The sequence below is a fragment of the Schistocerca piceifrons genome, chromosome 3, assembly GCF_021461385.2.
Source record: "Schistocerca piceifrons isolate TAMUIC-IGC-003096 chromosome 3, iqSchPice1.1, whole genome shotgun sequence".
Lineage (NCBI taxonomy): Eukaryota > Metazoa > Arthropoda > Insecta > Orthoptera > Acrididae > Schistocerca > Schistocerca piceifrons.
In genome coordinates this window covers 526165604-526190402 of record NC_060140.1, presented here as the reverse complement: position 1 = coordinate 526190402, position 24799 = coordinate 526165604, and the positions used below count along the sequence as shown (strand labels likewise).

General features: G+C 37.5%; 1 protein-coding gene across 1 annotated transcript in view; it reads right to left on the bottom strand.

Moving 5' to 3' along the window:
* Positions 1-16153: 16153 nt before the first annotated feature.
* Positions 16154-24799, bottom strand: part of LOC124788796 (BAI1-associated protein 3) — a gene marked incomplete at its 5' end in the record, with an annotated part of 518896 nt that continues 510250 nt past the window's right edge. The window contains one exon of the mRNA XM_047256078.1: positions 16154-17667. Coding sequence (XP_047112034.1) covers positions 17576-17667 — 92 coding nt within the window. The remainder of the gene's footprint in view (positions 17668-24799) is intronic.

The window sequence follows — 24799 nt, the reverse complement described above, 5'->3', positions numbered from 1 at the left end:
ATAATAAACTAAGATTAGAAGGAATAATAAAATAGGAAAAGATGATGTAGGATTTTACGACTACACTTAAAAAGCATACCATTCTTGACCTATTGCACAAAAGTTCTAGGATGTTCACTTTGAGGCCATAATTGATTTATTCTCTATTTTTGAAGACACTAAAAAGTATCATCAATGTGCTCATTAGCATCAGGATATTAAGGTATTTGTTTCAGGGACTCAAACTACCAAACAGTGGATAAAATCGTGGCTTCATGAAATCACAGATTTACAGTAGTCAAGGAATAGTAAACAAAGCAGTGACTGTTAATATGATTATGGAGCAGCTATCAGTATGGTCCAGACTTTCATGTCACTAATGGCTGGCTACAAAGCTGAATGTGTGTAAACAAATAAACTTGCAGAGAATGACATGGCCATGAACAACTGTAGATTGATGTCAAGAAACTCCAGAAAACTTGATTGAACTCTTATCTCTTGTTCTTGCTGTTAGCATGAGGTTGTCATTGGTCCCCAGGACACAAGAACTGAGTCATCTTACCAACTGAAGCCCCTTCTATTGTTGAGAACAATATAAACAGTTACTCTTCAGCTGTCTCTCTAAGCGTAACTCGTCTGAAGATTCTCTGTTGGGGTTAACTTCCTTGACCTTTGAAGATCCCTCTTTACCACAAGGCAATAGTGCCTTTCTGCATTAATTTCCAGATAGCCAGTGTGCCTCATCTACCAGCTGCACCATTTCAGACATCTCTGTCTCCATGGTAGATATCATTGGGATCTCTACCCTTTAACCTTGAGCTTGGCCCTTCATATTTACAACCCCTGGAGAGTGAGGGTGTCTCAGTATTTTGAAACCCTCTGGGAACTTACCAATAATCACTGCAATATGCTTCTAACAGGAATATTCTGGGTGTTTTTGCCATGCCTTCCTCTTGAGGTCAAACAAGATAGTCATCTTGTGTGGCTGTCAAATGGTAATATAATGGTGCAGCACAACACATCAGCAGTTGGATATGGTACCCATTTTTGCCTACAAGCAAGATCAAGGACTGTTAAGATTTACGCATAGTGCCCTGACTATTCACAAGGATTTAGTATTTGTAAGTGTATTTTGCTGTGTGTGATAAAGCCTTCAGTCTGTCTTGCACAGTAGTACAGATTTTGTAAAAACAAACACAACACAGCCTTGTTCATAATAAAATATATAGAAATAACACATATGGGGAGCACTTAGTGTGGGTTGTCAATTTATTTTCAATAGAAATCATAAATTATTTATGTACTCAAACTGATATTAGAAAAACAGAGTTTTATGTCGTCATTATCTGTGAAAATATATCCAACCAACATCAACAACTGAAAAGAACAATATCACCTCCACTGAATTTTTTTCAGTAAAAGAAAAGTTATTCTTTAATTTTATCCGTATTTACATTTCACAACAGAATTCTTTTTACAACCATAAAAAGTCAAGAGTTATTAATTTTCTGTTTTTAAAGGAAGGACAATAGGGTAAAATCTACCCATGTGTAACTTAGTTAAGATAGTTTAGTATTATGGTTACACTTAAGATATATTCAGTTTCCATAATTTACATTCTAGTTTAATTCCTCAGTCCTTTCTTTTCACAGCCGGGTCCAAACCTCTGTCCAGCTCTTTGATTTATATTTTCGTGCTTTGCCTAAATTACTTGAGATAAATGTTAATATGGCAGTTAAACAAATCAGTGGCCAATTTTCTTCCCCCATCCTTGTGCATATCAAGCTTGCACCTAGTCCCTGGTCACTTCAGTTTGACAGGAAATTAAACTTTAAACTTCTTAGTTTGAATTTGGTTTGTTTCAGTGCAATGGTGTGTAATAATTCTTGGTTCATAATAATCAATTGATATAAACATGATGTACTGGGTTATGAGTAAAAAAAATATAGGTTGATGATAAACAGTTATTTATTAAAGTATACAACAATTACCTTTTCACAGTGAAATTGAGATACACCTTTTCACCACACATGCTTCTGACAGTGTGGTACGTATTACTAAATTTAATATTGATGAGAGTTCTTGCTAAATATGTGACACATAGTTTGTACATATGTTGAGATTTATATAGTCTGTATTTGTGATACAGTATTATAATACAGTCCTCAAATACCTCTTAAAATAAGCCATTTTTATACAAAAAAGTACATACTCTTTCAGCTTCACCTAATTTTAACAGTGATAGTAAGAAGTAGCTTTAAAATACATTTCATAGGAAAAATAGTATCTATATTAATACATTTTAAAAATATCTGTTATAGTTGCTGCACTTAGTAATTAGAAAATCGGTTTATGACTTAATTGACTGAGTTTTGTGTAACAAAGGTGGCAATCTATTTCAAGAGATTTAAATCATTCATAAAATGTAACTGCATTGAAAAAGCACACATCAAGAACAACAAAGGTTACACAAGTGGAGTTATCACAAAACACAAAGTATTCAACTCTTAAAATAAAAGTACTGGTAACATACTAACATACACATGATCAGCTCTTAGAAAGTATGAAAACTAAAAATTAAAACAATATTCATTGAATTCACCCCACCCCCTCCCCCCCCACCACCACCGCCGCCACCACCACCACCACCACCACCACCACCACCACCACAAAACACACACTCACACACATATTCATACAGCAAACACATTTTCTAGAACTTCTTTCTTCCAATGATTCATAGCTTTCAAAATGAGAATTTTCTTTAATTGGCATTTTATATGGTACAGCATGTTGCTATTTAACTGTACATTTGGAAAAACAGAAGAATTTTTTAGTGATCAAAATACAGAACATGAAATTAAGCAAATCGAACTTAAACTGCTGTATGTCCACGAAACCTCTAATCTTTGTTTTTCCTTTCTGAAATTAGGGTTTTGGCATTTGTAATGCAGCTTATATAACAATATAGGCTGTAACAAATTTTCCTTTTTCCAATGTGAAATTCCATGTGTTAAAACTATTAGATTTCTACAGTAAAGTAAATGGAATTTCATAAGTATGAGGGTTTATACAGGTGTCATATACAACGTGGACATCTGTAATGTTTCATAAATAGTTCTAACATAAAATGTTTTCAAGAAATAATAGCACATAATGGTGAGATTTTTTTATTATTTGGTAAACATCTGTAAGTATTTTATTTACAACAATAAAACTAAATACCAAAGTTAGTATGGTTTTAGCATGAAATGTACCTTTTAATTACTTTTAAGAGCTGTTGAAATTAGAATATCAAAATGATGCATGTTCCGGTTTTCAGAAAACTCTGTCACATGAGAGGTGGGAAATGTACTAAATATGAGGGCCAACATTTCTTACAATATAAACAATGGGGAATAAGCAGAACATGAGCTACACCACCAGTCTTGGCTTTAAAATTTAGCACAATCCTGTCTCCCTTTGTGAAATGCCATGCTGGAAACATGAGCAAGCATCATCAATACTGCAGTGTTTTTTCAGTGGTTCCAAAATTGCATTGAAAGATACATTTCCTTCAAAAGAAATTTAGTTCCTTTGGCATCTTGGGGGTAAATAATAGTTTTGTTAGTACCACACATTCAGTGAAATATTTCTCTCTTTGTGTCTTATCTCTAGTTGACATCATATTTGGATACCTTGCACTGCATACAAAATATTAAACATGTCGGAGTTACATGGGACTCCCTCTTTCCTGACACGATTTATAAATGGGTGGGTTGTAGATTATCAGTTAATATTTCTTGTGATATCAATCAAATTATTGTTTCCTACTTGTATTATTTTATTCCTTAACAGCCTGCATTTCATTATGTGATGGAAAGAAGAAATGATTTTAAGTGAAAGGTTACGTATCTATTATAATACACAATGACTTAATTTGATAACTAAATTCTTTGATTTTTGCACACTAAGATCTTAAAATTTAAACCATACTCATTAAGAAGGGAAAGTTGAGGCAAGGAAGCCACAAAAAAAGTCTCATTGTTTAACCATGTCCTCACCATCAGATCTCACCTCTCTTTGTATGTGTAACGAATGCCCAAATGACCAGAGTTTTGCTGTAGCATCTTCTGTCAAACTGCAGAGGGTTGATTTTGTTTGCCAGTAGATGGTGTGGTATTTTTGACAGTCATGCATCTGCAGTAAATTGATTCTTTTATTTGGAGAACATTGTTGTGCTTGGCTGAGTGCATGGCAGATTTATCTGCGAGTGCAAAGAGCAGATACCTAATTTATTTTCTCAGTAGGTGATCACATTTCAGAAATTTATCACATAATGAGGTGTACCAGTACAGAGAGCACGTTTCACACATTGCACCACATTATGGTGGTCTTAATGCTTTAAGACAGGGCAGAGAAGTATCAAGGACATGCAAATATCTGGGCAAGCAATATTCTCGCCAACTTCCCCAAATTTCAGCTGTCAGTGATTTAATTCATCAGAATTACTGTATCATTATTTGCTCTTGAAGTGCTAATGAGCAAGGGAATTGTGCACTATTTAGTACATTGGAAACTTGTTTATGATAAAGTTTCTGTACTGTGGTTGCTGAAGCAATTGTCACAGAATCTGAAAGTAGCAAAGAATGGTTATTTGCTTGACCTAAATATTATGATGAAATTGAACAAGGAACAAATTTCAGTTCCAAGATTTATGCAATGTGATGAGGCTTGGTGTCACCATTGCAACCCTGCCTCCAGATGAATGAGCATGTGTGGAGATATCTTGGTTCCCATTGCTGAAGACAGGCCACTCTTTCCTGAAGGGTGGAAAACTGATGTTAAGTTTTTCTCAACATACTGGCTGACTGGAAAAAAGGTGGAAAGTTAACCCTGAAAAGCTCTGCAGCATGTAGCTCATGCTTAGAAAGGTAAAATAAAATAAAGAAGACGGATATTTCTGCTCCAGGGCAACTCTATAGCATGTGGTCAAAAAGACTCTTGGCCTGCTGAAACAATTTGGGAGATTTAAAGAAAATGCAGTTCAGAAGAGAGATGATATACTAACAGTTTCTAAAATGCCTCAGTTACCGGAAAGATTATTTGTTCTGTTCACAACTGGACAAATATATTATGAAATTAAGGAAGGAAACTCAGAAAACATCGAAACTGGATCTAGTACTTATGATACAAGTAACGAATGAAGAGATATTTTATCTGATCACAGCATCTCAGTAGGATCAAATTCATCTAATACAAATAAAAATTCTGCACCCTCAGAGAAATTTTGAACATTTTGAAGATTTTGAAGATGAAAAAGAATTCCAAAACCAGTGAGAAGGATAATTACATGTGCTATTGCTCTACAGATGCACATAATTCAGATACGTCATCATTAGAAGAAGCTATGCAAAGTAAAGAATTGCATAAATGCCTTCGAGCAATTAAAGAAAAGGTGCAGTCACATACCAGAATCAGACAAGGGGAACAGCTGTTTTACCCTCTTATAAATTATGGTGTAGACAGGTGACTTACATGTTGTTAAAGCATTCTTACAAGGTGATTTGAAAGAGCAGATGTATGTAAAAATTCCAGAAATTAATCTTGTGGCTGGAACTGTTTAAGGCCAAATGTATCATGATGTTAGAACAAACTAGTCACAAATGGAATAATAAAATTAATAAAGCACTCTTGAGCATGAATTTTAAAAGATCTAGAGCAGGTTCGCATGTTTATCAGAGGAAACCTGGAAGTGACATATTATTGTTGCCATTTATGTTGATAATACGAGTTTTATTAATAATCCAAAAGGGAAGGAAAGCTTGAAAATGAAACTCAGGAATAAATTTAATCTGAAAGAGTTAGTAGAAGCATTAGATTGCATGGGCAACAGAATCACAAGGTATCCCTACAGAGAAGTTGTAGACTACTTGATGCACACACACACACTTTCGAGCAACAGCTGAACTCGCATACACAATCACAGTTGTTAAGTCGCCTCAACAATGATCGAGGAGCACCTCATTAGCAAGTAATTAAAAGAATCCTGTGATACTTAACAGGGACTAAGGATTTAAAACTGCAATTTTCTATGGATGGGAACACACAATTGCTGGGGATAGTAATGCAGACTGGGCAGAGGACACAGAAGACAGAAGGTCAACTACTGGACTTATGTTTCAATCACAAAGAGATGGAATTTCTTAGAGCAGTAAGAAATGGCTCCCAGTACCTCTATCAACTACTGAAGCTGAATACACGACCCTGGGCCCATATTGTCGTGAGGCACTCTAGTTGCAAAAGCTAGGAAGAGAAATCTCTCCATTCCTTGAAAATTATCCAGTTAAACCTTTTTGCAACAACAAAGGTGCAATTTATTTACTAATAACACCTGGTTACAACAGACAAATGAAGTATATTGAGACTAGATATAATTTAACTAGGAAGGAAAAAAAGAAAAAGAAAGAAACAGATTCCTCTCGAGCTATAATAAAACAAATTTCAGCAGAATTGATGCTTGCTCATATGTGACAAAGTTGCTGCCAAGAACATGACATCATCAAATTATGAAAAAAACTGTATTTCAAGTATATAAATAACACAGGCATTGCCTCTAGTGGGGATGTTGTAAATGAGTATCTATGCCTTCACTAGTGTATGTATTATTTGGCTACATACATATAAATGTAAGTGACATGTATCAACCATATTAGGAAAAGAAGAGATTGCTACTCACCATAAAGATGACCAGCTGAGTTATAGACAGAGACAACAAAATGACTGTTATACATTATAGCTCTTTGCTTAAAGCCTTCTTCAGCAGATAAATACACACATATTCACACGAACAAGCACACTTCACACATACGACTGCTTCCACCAGCAGCTCTGACCAGAGCTACTGGTAAAAGCAGTCATGTGTGCATGAGGTGTGCTTGCTTGTGTGAATGTGTGTATGTTTTCTTTGCTGAAGATGGCTTTGACCAAAAATTACAATGTGTAACAGTCTTTTCATTATGCCTGTCTGCAACTCTTAGTGGGTCATCTTTACTATGCACAGCAATCTATCTTTTTCTTAATATTGTTGATATTCCAAGCTGGGTTTCCCATTGTTTGATTTAGTTGAGATGTATGTGTTCTGTGAATGTAATAACTTTTTTATGTATGGCTACAAATGGAGTGTGAAACTTAATTTTTTTTCTGTAATTTTCAGCAAACTGTGTTTATTCTGTCCAAAACCTGTTGTTTTACTTAAGTTTTAAGTAAAATGATCATGGTTTGAGGCAACACTGAGAATATTTATTCCACTCACAGAACACATGTAATTACATCAATAACGTTCACTGATACATCCACAATGATCACATAAACTAGTGGAGATAAAGATTCTTATTTCCAACAATTCTTGTAACAACAATAAGTAAATTTAGTAACTACTTTACTACCAATGAGCAGTTTTGCTTATCTACAGGAAAGCTGCTGTATATCTGATTGATAAAATCTGTCTGTGGTCAAACATTCAGAACCATTATTAAAGCACAAGTTACACTTCTATCGAGCCATATGCATACAATATTTAAATTAATTTAGTTACACCTGTCTTCTGCTACAGGTGCAGAGAACTAAATTTTTCTCTTGTACACACTATTTACCAGGCTTCACATTTCTGAGGAGTCTTGTTTGAGTAATGTAATTTCTGCTGTCTGTGAAGCCCACTGTTATTTTTCAGGTCACTGCACAGTGAACTTCTGTGATTTTGTAATCAAAGCCATGGAAATCACTGCACACATTCTGAGCTTGCTGTTGATGCATTAATACACCTTGTAAAATTCAGTTTCTTTGAAACAAAATACATAGTTGTTGTTTGTTTTGTAAAATAAGCTTAACTGAAATGTTGTGGGACTAATAGTTCACACCATTTTTCTGAAGAAATTTGTGCTTTTCAGTGAACAAATGCATATACAAGCATGACGAATAAATTTGTACAGGCATAAGAGCACAATAAAAGACTAACTAAAGTGAAGTTTGAAATATGTATATGAGGCTAATACAAAAGTAGCCATAAGTTTTTGCTTCATTGGTTTAAAGTATTCAAATCACACACAAAGTTGAAGTGACTCTTCATCTATGCAGCTGTTTCACACTTTTTTCTTTTCTTTTTCCCTTACCCCAATTCTTCTTACAAGCAGAAGCAAAATAGGGTTTCAAACTTTCTGACTTCTACATAATGCTACAGAATGCGTGCAGATATGAACCATTGGCAAGAGCAATATGCACAGGTTGATGAAATAGTGTACAGAAAGGGGAAATAAGTATTAATGTTAATATACATAAAAGTTAATCAGAGATAAGTTCAAAGCAAAAGGGCTAAAATGTTTTTTAATGTGATGTAAGAACCACCATGTAGACGAAGGCCACAAGCAGTACGATGTTGCCCTTTACTCAAACAGCATAAACAAAATGTGAAATCAGATTACTGAGTTCTGTTCATTTATTCATGTTCCATAAATCAAATCATACAGGGAAGTGCCCAATACAGCCAAATACATAAAAATTAATGATATCAATATAATGGAAGGAAACATTCCACGTGGGAAAAATTATATATAAAAACAAAGATGAGGTGACTTACCGAACAAAAGCGCTGGCAGGTCGATAGACACACAAACAAACACAAACATACACACAAAATTCAAGCTTTCGCAACAAACTGTTGCCTCATCAGGAAAGAGGGAAGGAGAGGGGAAGACGAAAGGAAGTGGGTTTTAAGGGAGAGGGTAAGGAGTCATTCCAATCCCGGGAGCGGAAAGACTTACCTTCCCCCTAAGGTAAGTCTTTCCGCTCCCGGGATTGGAATGACTCCTTACCCTCTCCCTTAAAACCCACTTCCTTTCGTCTTCCCCTCTCCTTCCCTCTTTCCTGATGAGGCAACAGTTTGTTGCGAAAGCTTGAATTTTGTGTGTATGTTTGTGTTTGTTTGTGTGTCTATCGACCTGCCAGCGCTTTTGTTCGGTAAGTCACCTCATCTTTGTTTTTACAAATACATAAAAATGTTTATAACTTGACATTAAAGAAAACTGCACCAGTTAAAGGTTCTTGCAATACCTTAGCATCTTCTTTAGAATCTAAGGGGACTTAAGGCCTCTTAATTCATATTTCAGAATAATATCATATCACCCCAGCTAAACAATTTAATACCAATCATACCAGTATTGGAATACAGATTCTTCTGCATCTCCTCTGGTAACAGAAATGTTTATGATAAACACGGAATAGTTGATTTTTGACAAAACTTACTGTGGCATGAGAAGTGTGTTGATGGTGTTTTACATATTTCTTTCTTATACTCACCTACATGGTGAATGCAATACTCTCTTATAAAACCTGCTACTTAATTTGTGCTCTCAGTGAAGTGACCTTCTTGGTTAATGATTTGTAACTTTTTCCCTATTAAATTATTTAACTGTAAACAAGAATTATATCAGTTCCTTTAAGAACTGGTTTTTCTCCCCCACCAGTGACCCAGTTGCATATATGATTAAACAAAGTCCCAGACTCTAAAGAGTCTGTGCCATATATTTTCTGCACAGGGAAACTATCCAATCAAACAATCAGAATAATCAAATATTCAGATCCCTTCTACATCTGTACCAATTCAAAGTAGAAAACTGACCAATTATAAGAATAGAAACACTCCTTTGAAATAAAATGAACCTACATAAAACCATCTGAATATAACTTGAAGCAAAGTACAACTCAGATTTAAGGAATACCTCAGCAGGCAGCAGGGCAGAAATCATAGTTTACTCTATGCAGCATTATTTCAGCACTAAACATATATATTTAAAACATTCAGAAATTTTCTGGACAATACACAATGGTAAACTGTCATTACTTGATATTAAAGTGCACCACAACAGCACTCAATACCTGTAACTGAAATATCAGACTTAAAATTATAAGGAGGCTGAATGGCTGGCAGCTACATATTTTCAGTGCACATCATTCTTGTGATGCTCTTTATCTCCTCTCGCCCTCACAACAGATCACCTCTCTCTCTCAACCTGTAGTCTGAGTGACCTGGCCCTTCTTCCTAACTGCCAACATATTGCTTTTTACAGCCTGAGGGAGGAACTAATAGCTCCAAAAGGTAATTATTTCTACTTTTAACAATTATGCAAAGGATACATTGCTACTGATCGTAAAGATGACACCTTGAGCTGCAGAGAGGCTTAATGAAAAGACTGCTACACAATGAATTTTTGGTCAAGACCTTCTTCAGAAAAGAAAGGAAAACACACACACATTCACTCAAGCAGGCACACCTCATTCACATAAAACTGGTTTCTCAGGTCGCTCTGGCCAGATGGGCCAGAGATAGTGCTCAATGAGTGCTCTGGCCAGAGTAGAAGGAGATAGCAATGATGTGTGCTTGAGATTTGCTTGCTTGTGTGAATGTGTGTGTGTTTTCCTTTCATTTCTGAAGAAGGCTTTGGCTGAAAGCTCATTGTGTAACAGTCCTTTTGTTGTGCCTGTCTGCAACTCAACATGTCATCTTTACAGTGAGTAGCAAACTATCCTTTCTATAATTGTTGATATTCCAGTCTGGGCAATATAAAAATGGGGTGAGTGATAGTGAGACCTTTTGAATGTTGGAGGAAAATATAAATGTATCTTTGGTGTTCTTCTCATGTGAATGTTGTGATGACTGGGCTGTTACCTACTGGATAAATTCAGGCAATGACTGAATCTCACAACAGAAAAAAAATCTATATCTTCATCAGAGCAATTGCTCAGTCAGTTGTAGCAACCATGCAAGATTAGATTCACTGTCAGATCAATATTTTGATATTTGATATGGTATTAATTATCATTGTGCTTCAAATAGAACAAGAAATCTCTCAGCAGAGAAAACTGATATGGTATGTATTGTTTGTGAAGGTACTAGCATGATTTAATATCTTAACACAGATGTCATCAGTGTATCTCCATTTGTGCAGTAGCTAAGAACTGCAAAAGATGTGCTTCTAGTGGCTTCCATAAAATAAAAGCAGTTATCACTAATAATAATGATTAAAATAACAAGAAATGAGATCCTTAATTCAAAAGTCTTGGTTTTGTTTTGTTATTCATGGAACACTTTTTAAGTGAGATGTTATCCTGTCACCCAGAGTGACTTTCTGCCCTCCCTTCCTTATTCACAACATTACTGTACTAAAAAAGAATCCAACTTAGGATAATCCATCCATGATTGCATTTGTCATCTTGATGAGGTCCCCCAAGCAAAATGAGCTCATTTATGCCCTTTTACAACTATGTGCTCCTAATGTGTGTTTCATTAACTCATACCACATATCCGCATATATTTGAATGCTGTTCATTCCTGCTTTGACTAAGTGATGTGCTCAGTTATACATCTGACACACAATTAAACCACATCTGATGCAAATTAATGCAGCCAAATGCTGGAAGTCCAGGGCTTAGGCATGCTTATTGCGGTGTTTTCTCTTTCTGTTAGTCATTTGCATGACTACTGTGGTGAATCCCTTACTGTGTTTCACGTGTATTACATGGAAATGATTAAAGTATGAAATTAGCATGCACAGCAGAACATTTAAGATAAAAGTATAGGTTGTAATCATGTAGTCATAAACAACATCTGGTCACAGAAAGAGATGCAAAATTCCATATTAAATACAAACATTTTTCAGTAACACATACACCCATTACAACCTGTATCTATCATCAATAACAAATAGGTACTAACTAATAACACTGCATCCCAATGCACTAGAGAAGGGTGTCTCTTCTTATTTCTTGAACTTCTTTTTACACTCATGTTATCATTCTCTCTCTTCCTCTATTGTCTCTTCTTCCCAATGTTCTGTAAATTTTCAACTTGCACATCTCATCCTGTTTAGTGCTTCTTATAGTTGATTCTTGTACTTTAATTTTTAACTAGTCAAATCCCTCTCCATACTACGCCTCTGAATCTCCGCTATTACACTCAACTGGTTATGTCCACTTTCTGTATCACTGCTGCAAACCATATTAGTCAGAATGCTATGTGGCTAGTTCAGTTCTGTTTCATCATTTAATCATCTAGAGCTTTTTACAACTTTGCTTCTTCCCTTTTCTCTTTTATCTGTGGCAGACAAAGTATCAGCTTTGAGATAATCAAAACCCAGTCCCTCCTGTGGCCCTTACATTGTTTTATGAAATATATCTTTCTTTCAATTTTTATTGTTTTATAAAGAGCCATCTCTGCAGCAGAGTGCCTATCCCTAACCAAGAACACCCCAACAATTGTCCTCAAATTACAAGTAAAGAAATTCCTGCAAAAGATAGTGGGACTAAGGAAAGCACTAGATGGGAGACAATGGTACAAACCTAATTGTGAACTCTACCAGCACTAAGAAAAACTTCATTGACATCATCAGAAGAAGATGGCTAGTTTTCTATGGCTACATGTACAGAATGAACCTCAACAGGCTGTCCTATAAGATCTTCAAATAGCCAATAACCAATAAGGATAAAGCCATTGGATCCCTGTGGATCAAGCAAAACACACACACACACACACACACACACACACACACACACACACACACACACACACACAACTTTCTAATTTGATTATGTGACTTGACTGGGCAAGCAGTTGATTAAGCTTAAGTGGATGGGAAATAATAGAAGAGGGAAGGAATAAGGAGGGAGACGAAGACCATGGGGAGATAGAAATATGAAGATATGAATAGCTCCAACTGAGCCAACCATGGGCAATTCTAACTACACACAAATGAAACTGGTAGATTGCAAGATAGATCACTGAAAGAAAAACAAAAATATGTGAAAGGAAGGTGGAGGATCTAGAGAGAGGAAAAGGACCCAAGGGGTCCTGGTAAGGGGAATAAAAATAAAATAATTAGCAGGGAGGGAAAGAACTATAAGCAGATGAAGTACAAGAATTAATTTACATTGTGACACTGAGAGCAAAGATGTTGGAACCATAAGATGATGGAAAGGCAAAGTGTACCTGTGGAATTCAGAAATGGCTTGTTGTGGAAAGGAGGATGAGAGGAAGATTCAGGGTAATATAGATTGTGAAATGGCCTGTGAAGCTGATCATGCTGTATGGAACAGCATACTGTTTCAGCTTTCTACTCAAGTTAGCTAGTGATCATAGTTTTGTGGTGCTTTACAGTTAAGTGAACAGTTGAATGGCATTCATTTGCATCTGGAAGTTTATAAAACGCCGATGTGTGATATGGTCAATTTCACAAGTGGTACTGCCTCTGACGCAAATGGACTTGTCAGTGATAGGACTGGGAAATGGAGTAGCCGCTAGAAATCTGAAGCAGGTATTAAAACTTAATATTTCCCTGACATATGGTCCATGGGACACTGAGTTTGAAGTGAGGGTACTATAAGGAGGAACAAGGCTATTATGTAAGTGGCATGGCCAGTGGCTTGCATTTTATCAGGTGTAGGGCTGATTTTTGAAAAGAATATTTCTCTTTTCTGGGGATAAAGACAGGTAACTGATGTCATGTCAGAGGAGAGGGGTGTAGTTGTTACATTCAAGATTAGTACTAATCCATAAGGAAGTGTATCTTTGTTGATGGTTAGTCACTGTGTATGATGGACCCAATATATGGAAGGAGATGCCATAAGTGACTTGTTTGTGGAGCTGACTGGGTCTTGACAGTGATGTTAATGAATTCCTCAAACACCTTCCCTATGAACTCATACTGTCAATTCCAAATCTTCCAAGTTTTTTCTCATAAACATGACCATCTGCACACTCCATCACACCTTTTTTACTTTCAAAGTCCTCACTTATCAGCAGATCTCTGACACAGTCATGGACACTCGTATGACATCATCCTGTGCTAACCATCTTCAGCCCTTTTAGAGTAATCCTTCCTGCATGTCCAAAGCCCTTATCTGCTTCAGATTAATTAATGCCATTTGTATGATCTGGTATCTTGATCAAGGGATTATGTCCTCATTCCTCCAAAATATTAACATCTTCTCAATAATGTGTTTCACTTTGTTCTCATCTGCCCAACCCTTGGCTACCAGCAACTTTCCTACATGTTGCCATCCAATTCCTGGTGGTTCCCCAGTTGGTTCATATCAAGTTATACAGTTTATATCCTACCCTCCTCTTATAGCCCATACCCACCCATAAACTAATTCCAGAAATACTGCAGACCAGCAAAAATGAGTTAAATTCTATGTCAGGACTTTATATATTATAATTCATCTAATAGTTAGGTATAACCTCCCTCAAATACTTCCTGTATGGCCTAAAATGTTATTACAGTGACCACCAGACCATGTGAAGATATGGGTCATACTTATGGCACCCTTGGTCCATCCTCTTGTCCCACTGATACAAATTCAGCTATCTGATTTATCACAAGCAGCAACAGGAAGCACAAGGAAGTATAGGCAGATAAAGTACAAGAATTATTTTATGCTGTCACACTGACAGCAAAGATTCTGGAATCATAAGATATAGAAAGATAGTATGTGTGTGTGTGGGGGGGGGGGGGGGGGGGATTCAAAAATGGCTTGTTGTGGAAGGGAGACAGACAGGAAGATTTGGATAACATGGGTTGTGAAATGTGCACCTTGAATTCCAGTCCTGGTCACAATGATGTCCTATCAAACAAGAGATGTGGCAGCTAGTAGAAAAATCTATTCCATACATCCACATTGTTGCAACTAATCCACAGTTTCCTGTGTGCATGGCCTTGACCTAAACTATCCACTCACAGTAATAGCCAGTGGAAAACTGTGCCTAATGACTAACTCAGACAACTACATGCAGAGTACACAGTTTAGCACAACACAGCTGGCAACAACTGCATCACAGCTGAGGCCATTTGCATCTTCTTCTCCCCCCCCCCCCCCCACCCCGCCAACCCCCCTACCACCCACAACCACTGCCACTACCATCACCTGCCCTTTCTCTGAAACCCAGAACGTTCTACAGTGACACAATTGTCCTGCTTGTAACATTCGCTGGTCCATCTTCTCCACCCACTTCTAGACTCTTCTCACAGTGATGCTGACAACATTTCATTCCAGTTTCTTCTTCTTCTCTCAACTCACCAGTCTTTAGAACAACTCTCTCACTGCAGTTTTTATTAATTTTTTGACTTTTTTCACCACTTTATTCTTTTTGGGCAATTTACCTTTCCCTGAGGATCTCTATCCTACTTTCATACATTTTCTCTGGTGGAGAGTTGCATTTTAACCACTGAATGACAATCACCACTAACTATTTTAATGAACCTGTCAGTCACAAAGTTCCTTGTGTATTGTAAAAGTTGCCTATCTTCACATTTTCTTAATATGTTTTGCACAGAAAGGTTAAATCAAAGAGAGGAAGTTTATAGTTCTTAACAATAAACCAATACATTCGCATACTTCTTGGAACTGATGGATAATTTCTGACACAACAGAGAATTTAATGTTCTGCAACCCTGGACAAACATAATTGAGCACAAGATAATGTACAAAATTTGAACTGATTTACAGGAACAGTTTTAGGAAGCTTATTTTTCAGGTACAAATTTAAAAATAATTTTGTAGACAGCAATATATGTTGGTGATGACTATGTTTTGTGAAACACAATAAACAACAAAGAACTGAGTAATTTTTATACAAAAGTTAATGCTTTTCTTTATTTAAAATATAGATATATCTGAATAAGAAAATACCAATGGAAAAAACAGTTTCTTTTTTGTGTGCATGGGTTTAACAGTCAGCAATGGAAATAACTATTGTACAGTTGTAGAAAAGTACCTACTATGATTGCTGTGTTTCCTTGTTTGTTATTTACCTTTCTGTGTCCCAATATTCTATACTTCACTTTCATCTGTTTGTTAAATTTATGTGTGTGTGTGTGTGTGGGGGGGGGGGGGGGGGGGGTTGAATATAAGCAGCACAACAAAAAATTAATTAATGGAATGGCATGCTGCTTAATGAACCTCACTATCAGCTGAACTTATCTACCAAAACTAAAGTTTGAAGCCTTAACTTGTTAAATCTTGTATTTAATTTACTTAAGAGCTCTTCGTGTCTTATTGGAAAGCAAAAAGAGGAAACTCCAATAAAATAATACATCGGTGCTGTTTCCAGATGAATGGAGAGTTGCTAGACTTATTTTGTGCAATGGACTTTTCACATGCGGTAGAATTCCAACCTCTGCCTGCATAAACAACAAACAAAATCTGACAAAAGTTTTTATTTATTTTAAATTACCAAACAGCATTTACTGTTTGAATTTTGGTCATTATGGACATCTCTGTTATGGAATCATCCTTAGGCAATAAATAATTAATTAAATAAATAAACAGAAAGCTGAGAGCTTGAGCAGATTCACACGTCAGTTATAAGCGATGAGGAAGATTTCCTGCTCTCCAGTTAAATAAATATGTTGAAATACTTAACAGCACAACTGTTATGTTTCATATAGACTATGCTGAAAGTTGTAGTGTAACAGGTAATATAAAATCCACATTGACTCCAGAAGTTATTCTTATTAAAGATTAGTAGAGCATACTATATTTTTATTTTTATTACATTATAAAATATTCATTTTCTTAGAATTCAGAGGACAAGTTCAAACATAAAAAAATATGAGTTAAAAGACAGCTGGTTGCTGCTTATCTCTGAAGAAGATTGTCTTTACATTTTCAGTTAAGTCTTTGATGGTGCCACAGACTCCAACTTTCATATGCATGTAGATTTACTGTCTTTCATATCACAGTACTAGAAAACTGGCCATCAGAAACTATAAAATGAGATTTCGCATGAACTGAATAGTATTCATCACTCCTTCAAATTCACTTTACAGATGCAAGCAATACCATATATCACAACAGAATGATCGAAGATCAAACACCTAAGTAAACAGTTCACATATGTCACCTTAAATAGCTATAGAAACATTGCTCCATAAATCAACACTGCAGAAAGATGATAGTAATAATAATATGTTATTGTCCAGTTACTGGAATAGAATACAGACAAATTACACCTAGGATGTGCCACTGTCGTCTGTTACTCAGCAAAAAGATATAACCAAAACCATTACTGTGTCAACATCAATGCAAGATGAATTAAGCAAAATTGATATTACATTGATTTAGTATCTGGTCCTTTAATAGCACTGATTTTAAACACACACTGCAACATCTTTACACAGATGTTTTCTTGTAGTATTATGCACTGCAAGACTGGCACATGGAATTTCTTGTAACAATTTATACAGTTAGTTCATTTTCCATAAATTCACTATACAGTACACAAAAAGTGGACATTACTGACCTTGATTGAGGTTGAGACAGCAAAACTTGTTTTTATATCACTTATAACACAATTTAAAAATCCTACACTTATTGTGCTTTGGTAATATTATTTAAAAGCTGTTTCTCATGATCAGCAATTCCTGAACTGCCTGTTCTGCACTAGTTCCTTCAAATAGGACAGCTCTCACATGATGCATGGGACATAACAGTTTTCCTTTTGATGTAAGTACCATATTAATCATATCATCTTATATGTACACATTTCAAAATTAGTACATGTAATGTATTATGTACTTATACGAGGTTTTTGTTTCTTAACAAAATCCTGGGCCATTTTGTCCACAGTTCTTGTCTCCAAAATCTGCAGTATTGGATGGTCTGCAAACATGTAACATTAGGTTTATATATATACACTACTACGACTTCAGACATTCAAAATACATTGTTATTATTTCTTTTTGACAGCATCTAGTATATGAGTTCTCACTGCACACTGCCATGAAAGTATGGACTTAAGCAACTCTGATGTGTACTCATTTGCACATCATAATCTATAGAGCATACCATGAGGAAGAACCTTAGGGATTTGGACTGAGTCACAACAAAAATCAACACACAAATGAAACTATGATTAACTGCATCTGTCAATTTAATGAAAAACTGTTATTCGAGATGAGCTACAGATATTTGCAAAATGTGCTTACTAAAAAAATTATTTCATCAAAAAAGGTTGCATATTATCATTTTGAATTAATTTAAGAGTCACTACATCTACAAATCTGCTGCTCTTCTTTCACAATATTAAGCTTTTGTTAAACTGCTACAGTATATTTAACTACTATGAGAGTATTCTGAATAACTGTATTATATACTATATACATCTGTATGAAAATGGATTCATTTCACTGAATAGAAGAGATGTTGAACAGCAAATAGGCATTTGCTTGCTAAGTTTCTTGATAGATAGCTAACTTACTCTTACTCTCTCTCTCTCTCTCTCTCTCTCTCTCTCTCTCTCTCTCTCTCTCTCTTTCCACGTGGGAAAAATATATCTAAAAACAAAGATGATGTGACTTACCAAACGAAAGTGCTGGCATGTTGATAGACACACAAACAAACACAAACATACACACAAAATTCATGCTTTCGCAACCAACGGTTGCTTCATCAGGAAAGAGGGAAGGAGAGGGAAAGACGAAAGGATGTGGTTTTTAAAGGAGGCGGTAAGGAGTCATTCCAATCCCAGGAGCGGAAAGACTTACCTTAGGGGGGAAAAAGGACAGGTACACACTCGCACACACACACATATCCATCCGCACATACACAGACACAAGCAGACATTGCTTATAAACACATGACAGATAGTCTGCCATTGTAACTTTGAATTTTGTGTGTATGTTTGTGTTTGTTTGTGTGTCTATCAACATGCCAGCACTTTCGTTTGGTAATTCACATCATCTTTGTTTTTATATATACACAGACACACACATGTTACATGGCAAACAAATTAAAAAGGCTTCCATTTGCAGCAATATTACTGTTCAGTGCATCTCATATGGACACCTATAGTCAGAAACTTTTGGTAGAATGTAAATAATTTAGGAGTAAATGTGACCACTCACTGAAAAGCAGAAGCACTGAGTAGATGACAGACACACACAGAATGAAAACAAGTTTTCATTGTCTTTTGCATGTGCTTGTGTTGACTCAATCCTTCTCCTATAATGTGAGTGGACTCAAAAATGGTTCTGAGCACTATGGGACTCAACTTCTGAGGTCATCAGTCCACTAGAACTTAGAACTACTTAAACCTAACTAACCTAAGGACAGCACACACATTCATGCCTGAGGCAGGATTCGAACCTGCGACCGTAGCGGTCGTGTGGTTCCAGACTGTAGTGCCTAGAACCGCTCGGCCACACCGGGCGGCTGAGTGGCCTCCTTTACTCTTACAGACACATGACAGATAGTCTGCCATTGTAACTTTGAATCTGTTGTAAGGTGGAATTATGTTTTGGGAGAATGAAAGCAATGCAAATAATATAAAATTCCTCCAAATATAATGATTACATTTGTTGTTGTTATTGTGGTCTTCAGTCTAAAGACTGGTTTGATGCAGCTCTCCTTGCTGCACTGTCCTGTGCAAGCCTTTTCATCTCTGAATAATTACTACAACTTTCATCCTGATCAATCTGCTTATTGTATTCATATTACAGTTTTTACCTCCCCCCTTCCCCCCTCCCTCCCACTCCCCTCCCTCCCACACACACACACACACTTCCCTCCTATCAACCCATCCCTTCTTCTATTCAGGTTGTGCCACAAATTTCTTGTCTTCCCAATTTTATTCAGTACCTCCTCATTAGTTACACAATTACGTATATAATTATTAGCATTCTTTTGTAGCACCACATTTCAAAAGCCTCTATTCTCATCTTGTCTAAACTTTTTATTGTCCACATTTCACTTGCTAACACTTAAAGCTATATTCAGTGTTAACATATTCCTCTTATTCAGAAACAACTTTCTTGCCACTGCCAGTCTACACTTCACATCCTTTCTACGTTGACCAACATCCATAATTTTGTTGCCCAAATAGCAAAACCCATTTAATACTTTTAACGTCTTATTTCCTAATTAAATTCCATCTACACCACCTGATTTAACCTGACTACATTCCATTATATTTGTTTTTCTTTCGTTGATGTTTGAAGATACTGTGTACTCGGTTCAACTGCTCTTCTCAGTCCGTTACTGTGTCTGATAGAATTACAATGTCATTGTCAAACCCCAAAGTTTTTATATCTTGTCCCTTAACTTTAATCCTCACCACGAATTTTTCTTTGGTTTCCATGATACAACGCTCACTCCCTTCTCAACTACTGCTTCCCTTTCATGCCCAGTTACTGTTTCCACTGCAGTCTGGTTTGTGCACACTCTTTTGCTCCCTATATTTTACACTTGCTACCTGCAGAATTTCAAATAGTGTATTTCAGTAGGCATTGCCACAAAGTTTTTTCACATCTACAAAAGCCACAAATATAGGTTTGCCTTTCTTCAACCTATCTCCTAAGATAAGTTGTAGGGTCAGTATTGCCTCGCACGTTCCTACATTTCTCCAGAACACAAACTAATCTTCTTTGAGGGCACCTTCTGCCAATTTTTCAGTTCTTCTGTAAAGAATTCAAGTTGGTATTTTGCAAACATGACTTATTAAACAGGTAGTTTAGTAATATTCACACATGTCAGCACCTACTTTCTTTGCAACTGGGTGGAATAGTTTTGTCATGGCTGGTTCTTCCAATGACAGTAGTTCTGGTGGATGGCAACTTAGATCTTTCAGTGTCTTGTCAAACTCTTCTCACATATCGTATCTCTGATCTCATCTTCATCTATGTCCTCTTCCCTCTCTATGATATTGACTTGAAGTTCATTTCCCTTGTATAGCACCTCTATATACTCTTTGCTCCTTTCAGCTTTCCCTTCTTTGCTTATTACTGGTTTTTATCATTTGATTTTCATATGGCTGTTTCTCTTTTCTCCAAAAGCCTCTTTAATTTGCCTACAGGCGGTACCTACAGTACCTTTTCCCTAAAGAAGACATGTCAAGTTGCAGACAGGCACGAATAAAAGACACTCACTCACAGCTTTCGGCCGCAGCCTTTGTCAGTAAGAACATACACACACACACACACACACACACACACACACACACACACACACACACACACAAAAAAAAGCAGGCATGCCTCACGCTACATGACCACCAAGCATCTCTGGCCAGAATGCAACATCACGTGGGATGCAAGCAGCAATCTGGAGAGGGTGGGGAAGGGGAAGTGATAGTAGTGTACAAGTGGGGAGAAAGACAAATGTTGACTGGTGGTGTGTGCAGGGACTAGACTGCCAACAGGCCCAGCTTCAGGGGGTTGTGGGGCAGGGAGATGGGGAAAAAAGGAACAAAAAACGACAGGAGTGGGGAAAGACGGGCAGATGTGTTGGCAGAAGCCTGCAAATAAACAGGATGGGAGATGAGTATTGGGAGGGGATGACAGGACAGTTTAGGTGGAAACTGTTGGGTGGAGGGAGTGGGGCAGTATGTTATCGTAGGTTGAGGCCAGGATAATTATGGGAGTGGAGAATGTGTTGTAAGGATAACTCCCATCTGTGCAGTTCAGAAAAACTGGTGGTGTAGGGAAGGATACAGATGGCTCAGGTAGTGAAGCAGCCATTGAAATCAAGTGTGTCATATTCAGTTACCTGGGGACGGCATATAAGCAGTGACAAAAACTAACTTGCTCTGTATGGTGAGGGTCTCACCAAGGCCTTCACAGACAGGCACTAGCCCCCAGACCTAGTCTGCAAATAGATATCCTGTGCCATTGCTTCTCATAACCCCAATCCTCCCACCACCCCCAAAAACCAACCACAAAGGAATGTCTCTTCTGTCACCCTGTACCACCTTGGACTAAAACAACTGAACCACATCCTTTGCCAGGGTCTTGATTATCTACCATTGTGCCCTGAAATGAGGGACATCCTACCCAAGTTACTTCTCACCTCTCCTAAAGGGAAGTACCATTACATCCCCAACATCCTAGTCTGTCCTTATGCCACTCCAAATCCCAATCCCCTGCAACAAGGACCATATCCCTGTGGAACACCCAGCTGCAAAACCTGCCCAATCCACCCACCTAGCACTTCATATACCAGTCCTGTCATGGGTTTATGCTACCCCGTCAAGGGCCAGGCCACCTGTGAAAGCAGCCATGTCATTTACAAGCTCTGCTGCAATCACTGCACAGATTTTTATGTTGGTATAACTACCAACCACCTGTCCACCAGGATTAATGGCCACTCCCAAATTTTGTCCAAGAGCAAAGTAGACCACCCTGTGACACAACATGCAGCTGAACATATTAATTTCAATGGCTGCTTCACTAACCGAGCCATCTGGATTCTTCCATACACCACCAGGTTTTCTGAACTACACAGATGGGAGTTATCCTTACAACACATTCTCCACTCTCATAATTATCCCGGCCTCAACCTACAGTAACATACTGCCCCACTCCCTCCACCCAACAGTTTCCACCCCCACTGTCCTGTCAGCTCCTCCCCATTCTCGTCTCCAATCCTATTTATTTGCAGGCTTCTGCCAACACATCTGCCTGTCTTTCCCCATTCCTGTCATTTTTTGTTCCTTTTTTCCCTATCTCCCTGCCCCACAACCTCCTGAAGCTGGGCCTGTTGGCAGTCTAGTCCCTGCACATGCCACCAGTCAAAGTTCGTCTCTCTCCCCACTTGTACACTACTATCTCTTCCCCTTCCCCACTCCCTCCAGATTGCTGCTTGCATTCCATGTGATGTTGCATTCTGCCGGAGATGCTGGAGTTGACGGTCATGTAGCGTGAGGCATGCTTGCTTGTGTGTGTGTGTGTGTGTGTGTGTGTGTGTGTGTGTGTGTGTGTGTCCTTACTGACAAAGGCTGTGGCCAAAAGCTGTGAGTGAGTGTCTTTTAATCATGCCTGTCTGCATCTTGACGTGTCTTCTTTAGGGGAAAGGTACTGTAAGCACTGCCTGTAGGAAAATTAGAGAGACCTTTGGAGGAAAGAGAAACAGCTATATTAAAATCAAATGATAAAAACCAGTAATAAGCAAAGAAGGGAAAGCTGAAAGGAGCAAAGAGTATATAGAGGTGCTATACAAGGGAGCCGGCCGCGGTGGCCGTGTGGTTCTGGCGCTGCAGTCCGGAACCGCGGGACTGCTACGGTCGCAGGTTCGAATCCTGCCTCAGGCATGGGTGTGTGTGATGTCCTTAGGTTAGTTAGGTTTAAGTAGTTCTAAGTTCTAGGGGACTTATGACCTAAGATGTTGAGTCCCATAGTGCTCAGAGCCATTTGAACCATTTATACAAGGGAAATGAACTTCAAGTCAATATCATAGAGAGGGAAGAGGACATAGATGAAGATGAGATCAGAGATACGATATGTGAGAACAGTTTGACAAGATACTGAAACATCTAAGTTGCCATCCATCAGAACTACTGTCATTAGAAGAACCGACCATGACAAAACTATTCCACCAGATTTTCTGAATTGTGCAGATGGAAGATATCCTTACAACACATTCTCTGCTCCCATAATCATCCCAGCCTCAACCTACAGTAATGTATTGTCCCCACACCCTCCACACAACAATTTCCACCCCCTCTGTCCTACCATCTCCACCCCATTCTTGTCTTCCACCCTGTTTATAGGCAGCCCTCTGCCAATGCATCTGCCCATATTTACCTGCTCCTCTCCTTTCTTGTTTCTTTTACTCCCACCTTCCTGCTCCACAACCTCCTGATGCTGTGCCTGTTGGCTACTGATGAAGGCTGTGGCCAAAAACTAAATATGAGTGTCTTTTCATTGTGCCCATCTGCAACTTGACATGTCTCCTTTATGGTAAGTAGCAATCTGTCTTTTCCTACATTGTTGATATCCCTAATTGGAGTTTCTATTGTTCAGTTTGTAGTGATATATGCTTCTATATCCTTACATTTCATCATTTTCTCTAGCCATTACTGCTTCACCATTTTGCTCTTCTCATTAGTCTCATTTTTCACACATTTGTCTGCTCCATTTGTTGCATTTTAGTATTTTCTTCTTTAACCAGTCCTGTGATATACAAGGATTTCTACTAGCTCTTGTTTTTTCCCTTTTTGATCCGCTGCTGCCTTCAAAATTTCATCTCTCAAAGCTGCCCATTTGTCATCTACTATATTCCTTCCCCCTGTTGTTGTCAATCATTGTCTAGTGTTCCATCCGAAACTCTCAACAACCTCAGGTTCTTTCAACTTATCCAGGTCCCATCTCCTTAATTTCCTACCTTTTTCTGCAATCTCTTCAGTTTTAATGTAGGGTTCATAACAAATACATTGTGATAAGAGTCCACATCTATACCTGGAAATGACTTAAAATTTAAAATCTGGTTCCAAAATCTCTTTTTTACCGTGTATAATCAAATTGAAAGCTTCTGGTGTCCCAGGTCTCTTCCACATATACAACCTTCTTTCGTGGTTCTTATATCAAGTGTTAGTGATTATCAAATTATGCTCTGTGCGGAATTCTACCAAGCAGTTACCTTTTCCATTACTTTCTCCCAGTCCATATTCACCTATTATTTTTCCTTCTCTTCCTTTTCCTATTATTAAATTACAGTCCCCCATCACAATTAAGTTTCTGTCTCCGTTAACTATCTGAATAATTTATTTTATCTCCCCATAAATTTCTTCAATCACTTTATCATCTGAGGAAATAATTGTACCACTGAATACTGCATAATGGTTGCATTTTATCATTTTACAGGCGGGATTCACTTCTGTGTAGCTTGAAAATACCGAAATGGGCAAAATTATCTAATAGCAAAAAAATCATGAAATAAAGTGTTTGTTTAAAAAATAAAAGCAACCTATGCAATGACTTCCTTGAAGAAATTTGCAGCTTGTGTGGACCCATATATACAT